This window comes from Lates calcarifer, linkage group LG9 (assembly GCF_001640805.2).
Source record: "Lates calcarifer isolate ASB-BC8 linkage group LG9, TLL_Latcal_v3, whole genome shotgun sequence".
NCBI lineage: Eukaryota > Metazoa > Chordata > Actinopteri > Centropomidae > Lates > Lates calcarifer.
Window position 1 is genome coordinate 1,235,214 of NC_066841.1, and position 8,329 is coordinate 1,243,542.

The 8,329-nt window shown below is 44.4% G+C and overlaps 1 protein-coding gene across 1 annotated transcript; it reads right to left on the reverse strand.

Moving 5' to 3' along the window:
* Positions 1-1,378: 1,378 nt before the first annotated feature.
* Positions 1,379-5,914, reverse strand: ckmt2a (creatine kinase, mitochondrial 2a (sarcomeric)). The gene is made up of 9 exons (XM_018697393.2): positions 5,729-5,914; positions 4,455-4,653; positions 4,277-4,372; positions 3,962-4,183; positions 3,065-3,150; positions 2,559-2,682; positions 2,084-2,218; positions 1,865-1,990; positions 1,379-1,748 (listed from the first exon to the last, which is right to left on the reverse strand). Exons 1-9 carry the CDS (start codon positions 5,875-5,877, stop codon positions 1,632-1,634), a joined length of 1,254 nt encoding a protein of 417 aa, XP_018552909.1. The 5' UTR covers positions 5,878-5,914; the 3' UTR covers positions 1,379-1,631.
* Positions 5,915-8,329: the final 2,415 nt, after the last annotated feature.

Below are 8,329 nucleotides of genomic sequence, written 5' to 3' on the forward strand. Positions count from 1 at the left end.
TCGGCCTCCCAGGAAAGTGCATACTGTCAGAGAGCATTATATTGGTTTTAAATGAAGACGGGAAACTGGATATTTTTGTTTTGATGGCTGAACTACTGGATGTCTCTCTACAGGCACTTCACTATTTCCTTTGCTGTTACATTGTGAAGTTTTCTTTTCTAACCCGTTCAAACTATTCGCTGTTAACACAGTCGTTCAGTTCTGCAGAAGAAATAAGACAAACTTTTCAGTCTTCTTTAAAATTCAAAAACATGAAACATCCCTCTGTTCGATTTCAGCCGTTCATCTAATCACAACACTGACAATATTTTCATACCAAGAACAAGAGTGCAACTTGTTTTCGACCTGCAGTAATGCTATAAACAGTATACTCTGATCGCTGACGAATCCAAGCACAGCACCAGCAGACTCTGTGCCGTGAACACATCCAGTATAAGGCAATACATCCAACTGCAGGTGGAGGACAGAGGGCCATTAATGAATAAAGATTTGTGATGGATGCTTAATCAAACCTGTATTGGTGTTGTTTATCACCTTCAGATATTTATCTACTGGAGTCTTTGTATAAACTACAGCAAAAACCTGAATAAAAGCTGCGAGCTGCTTCCATACAGGCTGTGCTCACTGAGAGCATGAAAATGACATGAAGCAGGTGTTTGAGCCGATCCAGCTGAACACGAGAGACACTGGAGCAGATTTCAGCGTGAGAGGGAAGATATTCAATTATAAAGAACCAAAACTGACAGAAAAAATGTTAAAGAATGAGTCAGAAATATGACTGAAAACATCAATAAATCATGATGTTACAATCATATCAGAGGTGAAAGAAAAGTCACTGTACATATTAGCTCCACGTGATATTAAATGTACTGTAACTGAAAGGAGAAATAAACCTAAGAATTTATTTATTAAACAAAACAAAGTTTTAGGGAAATGGTGCAAACAACTTTTTCCTGCTGTGTAATAAAAGAGGAAAAAGGAAAGAACATCAGCACATTATTCTCACTGTGTAATCCAGTGTAAGTATGATGTGAAGTTGACCTTTGACCTTTTGGATAGAAAATGTGATTTCATGTCATCATTAGCGAATGATTTTCTTGAGTTGTAACCTCACACGTTTTGTGAGGTCACAGTGACCTTGACCTTTGACCTTTGAGCATCAAATTGTAATCAGTTCATCCTTGAGTCCAGGTGAACATTAGCACCAAATTTGAGGAAATTCCCTCGAGGTGTTACAGAGATATCACGTTCACGAGAGCGCGGCGGACGCACGGGCGGACGCACGGCGGACGCGCGGGCGGACCTGCGTGATGCAGGTACTCAGTATTTTCAACGAGTGCTGAAAATGAGAAGCAGAAAATAAAGAAAAGTCAAAATGTTTGAATATTGTTGGTTTTATTGACGCTACGGTTACAGTGAAGTACTTAACTTGAGGTAGAATTTTCCCCTAACAGCAGATCATGTCTAAGATTAGGTTACCCTAAAGATTTGTAATCTTTGTAGGAGGCGTAAACCTCCTCTGCAGCAGTGGACGGACGTCGTTCTGAGGTTTCTCCTCAGGCTCAGGGAGGGAGCGGCCGAGCGGAGAGCCGACCTCCTGCTAACAGCTGATGCTGCGATGAGTCCAGCTTTTATTTCTTAAACTGAGGGATGGGAGCCGGGACTTTGATGTCCTGACCCTTCTCCAGCCTCTTCTCACACTCAATCAGGTAGTTGACTCCATCGACTACCAGCTGCACCAGCTCCACCTAAAACACACACACCACAGCTCATTTCTGCTGCACAACTCAGGTCGGCTTTATATGAGACTGAAATCTCTGAAAACAGATGTTTCTTGAAGTCAGTGTGACGGATTGATCCTCACCTCAGATTTGCCCAGACGGTCGTTGTTGGAAATGTCGAAGGTGTCTCCGGTCGCAGCTGTGTCCACTCCTCCTGTGCCTCTTTTCTGCAGCCGCAGGTTGTCGAGGATTTTGGAGAAACGTGGGTCCTGCAGAGGGTTTTCAATCATTTGTAACATGATGTAAAAAAAAAAACAAAAAACACTGATTTCCACATGAGTGTTTCTGAATGTGGGTGTTACCTTGCTGAGTTTGGGCAGGCGTACGTGCACGCCCGCCCTGAGGCCGGTGCCCAGGTTGGAGGGACATGTGAGGATGTAGCCCAGATGCTCATTCCACATGAATTCCCAGCCTCTCTCCTGGATCAGATGCTCCACCTGCAGGATAATGACATGTTGACCAGGAAACTATGCATCTTCAAATATGGTGAATGAGAATATTTCAGTTTGACCCACTGATGAAAACATTATGATAACGTTAGCAGTGGTTAACTACAGTTTACAGCTATGCTAGCAAAGTAGTGGTCTGAGCTAAATGCAGAGGAATCAAAGAATTGGCCTGATGATGGCGCTACACAAAAAGTCACAGGAGTTATTACAGTCCATCCTGAGGGGAAAATGGACGTCTGTATAAAATTAAATGGTAATTTGTCCATTAGCTGCTGAGATTTTTCAGTCTGGAACAAAGTAGTGGATCCACAGAGCCGTGATGTTCTACCTGTTTGAGTCCTCTGCAGAATCTCTCAAACACTCTCTTCATGTTGCCTCCCTTCTCCATGGAGATGACTCTGGTGTGGTCCTCCTCATTCACCCAGATCAGGAAGGTCTTCTCATTGTTGTGCCTGAAGAGAACCAGCTAAAGGAACTAAATAAAGAGCTCTCCAGGTAAAACACCGCTTTCATTACCGGAGATGACTCACGGTCGTGAAGGACCTGATTTCATGGACACTTTGATATTTATGCAGCAGCAGTGTTGTGAGAAGCTTGTGCATTTGAAGCAGAAAACACACACCAAATACAAACACAGATACACACACACAAACATATTTCCTGTTGGTTTAGCCACTGGAAAGTATTTCACCCACCAACATGCGTCAGAGGCAATAACTGAATGCTTCTGTTCAGAGGATGTAAAGAGATATTTAAACATTAAGTCCACGACATCCACAGCCTGGATCAGAGAGGTCACACAACAGACATGCAGCAGAGCTGAAGACACCCTACCAGATGCCCCTGGCGTCAGGCCAGTCTCTGGCCATAAAGGCACATGTCAACAACGGAGAGACAGGTTTGTCAAACAGGAAGTGGTCCTGAAGGTGGGAGGGACACAGGGAGGAGGAGGAAGAAATCAGACAGAGGAGGAGAAGGATTGTGGTGAAGAAATGAGTGGTGGAGAGTAACTAAGTACTTTTACTCATGTACAGTTTTAGGTAATAAACTCTACTTGAGTTTTTCTAATTTATGGCACATTATATTGTAGTTTGTACTCCACTTTATCAGAAAAGAATATGTTGTTTTTGATTTTACATGCAGAACATCATCAGCTCATGAAATATGATTTATTGGAGATTAAAGGTGTTGTCAGTTAGACCTTTTCCAGGACTTTAGGAGCTTTCCTGGAGTCCTGGAAATGTTTATTTTATGAGATAATAACCCACAGATGGATTTGTGCGCACATGATTTGAAAATTCTTAGAAAGTAGAATTTTAAATGGAAGACTTTTACTTGTAACAGAGTGACTTTATAATGTGGCATTGCTACTTTTTCTTCTGAGGATCTGAGGAAACTATATGAACTGAACAAACGGGAGGACTTCACAGAGCAGGACTCTACAACAGGAAAGGGTGTGGAAATGTGGAAATGCACTGAGCTGCATTTCCTTTCATAATTTGGGATTTTTACAGAGTGGCGTCGGCCTTACCAGATCCCCCTGGCGTCAGGCCAGTCTCGGGCCATGAAGGCCGAGGTGAGTAATGGAGACACAGGCTTGTCAAACAGGAAGTGATCCTTATGTGGCGCAGCGTGAAGTGGTCAGAGCAGAAAGGCCAACAACCTAAATTACCCCTGAGACTGACTGGGACTGACTTATGTACAACAACTGGGCTTTAAGATGAAACTCACGTCAATGAGCTGCTGCTGCTCCTGCTCCGTCATTTCTCCCAGGCTGTAATAGCGCCCGGCCAGGTCTCCCTTCAGGCCGGCCAGGGCCGTGACCACCACGCGCTCCACCTCACGACGCTCGGCCCTTGAACAGGCCGGGGGGAGGCTCAGCCCGCGGATACTGCGGCCAGTTCGGACACGGGACGAAAGAACGTAATTCTCATCAAACATGCCGTGGGTCAACTGGAGAGAAGGAAAGGAAATATTGTTTTACTGATGTAGGAACAGTGTGGATGGAGGGATAATGGAGTGATGAGGCTGTTATGGTGTGAAGACCTTGGAGGAATCCAGGTCAGTGGGGTGTATCATGGTTCTGGGGTCGTAGCCGTTGTGCCTGTCTTTGATGACCGGGTCGAAGAGGTCAGCAAACACCTGCAGGGAACAGGGAACAACATCAATGATGCAGGTTTGGTTTCAGGATTGGACACAAACCGTGACCTTTGACCTCCCTTACCTCATAGCTCTCCTCGTCACCAGCCACGCAGCCCACGGTCTTGATGAAAGGGTGTCCGGGGTTGTCGACTCCGGTTTGGATGCACTGGTCCAGGGTCCAGTTGTTGGGGGTGAGCTTGTCCCTCAGTTTGGCGTAAATGGCCGGAGTCAGAGCTGAGGCCATGCAGTTGTTGTGTTTCCTCAGGTCAGGGTAGTCAGAGCTACAGGAGAGGAAGTGTTGGAAAGATTTTTAAAGGTGCTATTTGTAAGTTTTCTCTTTACAATACAAAAGGTTAGAATACGTCGCCTGAGCAGTGCTACTTCTTCAGAGCACTCTGGACACTTAAGTGAGTTGCTATTGGAAAGAGATGGGTGGGGACTAGCTGGTTAGCATGCTAACTTCAGTAAAAGTAAAAGATGTTTTAGCACTAGAAGCAAAACACTGGCGTTGCTTTCCACCTCTGGAGACAGCTCTTGGTGAGTAAAGGATTGAAGTTTGATGCTGAATTCACAACATTTCTTCTACTTGTAAGTAGACAGCCGCTAATGCTAACGTTGGCTATGTCGCAATAGCAAAAACTTACAAATAGTTCCTTTGACTTGGGCTTCAGACAGTAAAAATGGACATTTTTCCTCTATTATCCAACATTTTACAGACCGAACATGTACAGAACTTCTATAAAGGAATAAAGCAAACATTGCCTGAGATGTTCTGTGTGTTAACTACTCAAAACAGGCAAATGATATGAGCTAAAACACTTTGGGTTTTAAAACGACCCATTACTTTGCTGCAAATTTCTGATTAACAAAATTCTGTATGGAGTGAAGCAGGGGGCAGAGAGAGAGGTTGTATGTGAAAGAGTGAGAGAGCGAGTGAGTCAAAGGTAACGCAGATGAAACCTGAGAGCGTCAGTGATACTGCAGCTCGGTGCCAGTGTAGCTGCTCTGACCTCTTCATGCGGTCAGACATTCACTCGCCTCTGATCCTCAGACCGTGTTGACTGAGGCGAGACAGTTTTTGTGGGACACTTCCACTTTGAAACACATGAATGAGTTGATGACACTCCAGGTATTTCTACTGATGTCACCTCTCAACTGCTTCTCATGTGAACACACAAAGCACTGAGTCATTCTTCTGAATTGTGCAAGTGATGTGAAGCACATAGTCGGACTTTTCTGTTGTCAAGGCAGATAATTATAGAGACTATTCACTGACTCACCAAGGTCATCCATCCACTGCACTTACAGTAAACACAAACTCCTCGTCTTTATCGGATTCCTGTTACCCCGTCTTACCTGGGAGGATAAAGCTTCTTCTTCGCCTCCGCAGCCAGGGAGCTGTTTTCGCTCAACAGGAAACCGGTCGCCATCGTTCCTGCGCCCAAGCTGGCCAACAGCACAGCCGTGTTGCGGCCAGAGATCAGACGTGTGAAAGAGCTCGCCATCTCTCTGCTCGTTGGGATGAGTCTTGTCAGAAGCAAATGAGCTGGAAGCAAAAATAACAAGAGAGATTCATGCCTCATAATCACTGGTTATACCTGCATGGCTACCGACTAGTCTAGTCTTGTCCAATCATATTCATGCACTGCCATTATAACGTGAGACACCAAGATTTAAAACAGAAAAATAAATGAACCTAACTCTAATTATTTGCAGGGACAAAGGAAATCTCTCAAGTTCAACTCTGACGCACAAGTTTGTGCCAATGACCAACGGCCACCTGTCTCTACAATCTTGACCTTTAAGGGAACGGAGAAGCAGAAAGACTAAAACGAAGTTGTAGCTTAGCAGCTACGTTGCACCATCCAGTTTTAATTAAGCTCCTCTGTGGGAGTAAAAGCTAAGAACGGAGCTTGTTTATTGGTATTGCTGTTTCCTCTGTTTTACCTGGGAACTGTAAAGATGGCGGATGAACACTATCTTGTTTTAACACCAATGATCTCTTTTCTTTCTCTTTTCCACTATTTTTTAGACATCCTGCGACTATCAGAGGAAACAGAACAAATTGTCCTCCATATTGTCCTAATATAACGACCAAACACGACCTCTTCAATAACTCTTGTGATGAACAAAGTCTCTGTGAACGTACACTAACTCACACCTGCTGCTTTGATGACCCCCCTGCAGGTTTTTGTCCAATACAGTAACAGGATTAGAGCAGGAGGGGCCGTGGCAGATGCTCTTAGCCTCTTAGCATTATCACCGTCTCCCACTCCCATGAACAGTGACTGTCTTAAAGGTGGGACATGAGACAGATCTCATGTCCAGGTAGACGTTAGCTTGAAGTCTCCAGTTAAGTCCATTGAAACTGATTTTAAATTGTTAATTCTTTAATTAGATTTGATTCAACTGTTTTAACTGGAAGGTCGTTTCGAGCTTGTCCTTCACAGAGTGGGTAGAGACCACGCGACTGTGTCTTAATATAGAGAAGCTGTGAGGACATCATCACTGCTGTTAATCCTGGTCAGAGGTGAAACATGGCCGATCAGTGTCCTGCAGGACGCTGAACCGACAACTGACGACGAACACTTTCACCCAATAATCTACTGTATTTGTCCCCCTGACTCTGTTTCCGTTCACTGTGGAGTAAAAGGACTCTTTAGGTCAATGGTAATATTATTTATAGATCAATGGAGGGACAGTTGTGCTGCCAGGATCCACTGCCAAGACCCAAGCGGTCTCTGGCTCACAGCTCAGTGACATTCTGAACTGGTCACAAGACCAGACCCTCATGAGGCCAAGTCAGCTGGACAGAGGGATGGAAACCGGGAAGGAGGTTGGTAAAGAACATGGAATAACAGGGAAAGAAACATCATCCCTGGATACAACTGTCCTCTGCTTGTAAAGCCCCTACTGCCAACTGAGACTGTGGATCATATGGTCTTATGGTCAGGATTACACCAAAACCAGTACAGACCTGGGATCAGCCTCCCCTCCCCTGAGCAGTGTGACCTTTTAACTCTGAGTGAGTACGTGCAGGACGTAAGACCGGCTTCGTCCTCGCCGAAGGACACAGATGAGTTCACACACTCAGGTATTAAAAATAAAACATTCAGTGCTGCCTGGAGAGAGATCTGCTTTATTTCTATTGACTTTTAAAACATGCACTCACTGATAAACCCCCTCAGATTAACTCTAAATGTTAAAGCATGCACAAAGATAGTATGAAATGTATCAGTACAGCCTATATCCTCATTGATACATGCTCTATTAATGCCCTTACAAACAGTTTGAGATGGATTTGTAAGCACTGGAAGCTAATGAAGGAGAAAAGAAGGTACAGTACCTGTAGAAAAGCTGCTCTGCCTTCTTGCTGAAGGTCTCTGTTAAAGAGCTTTTCACTCTCCTGTCACAGGGTGGGGGGGGCTCCACCCCCTCATGTGGGATTAAAAACTGGAGGCCAATCATAAGTCCAGAAACACAGCGTTATAAACCAATAGAGGAGCCACGAACATGAGCTACGACAGTTCAGAGCGCTCATGTTGAGCCATGATCAACCACGAGCACCGAGGGTCCAATATCACCGTCCAGTTTGACCTTGATATTTAACTGCAGCCGCTCACTCACACATGATCTGATTCTTACAGTCCCTGACCCACAGACATCTACACACTGGAACTGCAGAGAACACACGCAAATATTAACTTTGTCACAAACAAGTGATGCTGCAAAAAGCAACCGAACACAGAAAACTCAGAGGTACAAACAAAATAAAGTTACGGAGGAATGTAAGATGCAGGATTCTGGTTGAATGATCCAGATATTTCTACAGATTTTTGCTAATAAACTAGTTTTAGCCTCAGTAGCCTTCGTGTTCATCGTTAGCTCATCCAAAGAACGTTTAAGTTTTCAGTGTTTCTTGAAAACTTCTTTAGTAGTTTAGCTCCATTTGTTTAA

Excerpts from the sequence above, each read along its gene's own strand:
- ckmt2a (XM_018697393.2), bottom strand. The coding sequence starts at position 5,877 with ATGGCGAGCTCTTTCACACGTCTGATCTCTGGCCGCAACACGGCTGTG. Across the intron at positions 4,654-5,728 it reads AAGAAGCTTTATCCTCCCAG|CTCTGACTACCCTGACCTGA; the intron begins GTAAGACGGGGT and ends CCTCTCCTGTAG. Across the intron at positions 2,219-2,558 it reads TCTGCAGAGGACTCAAACAG|GTGGAGCATCTGATCCAGGA; the intron begins GTAGAACATCAC and ends ATTATCCTGCAG.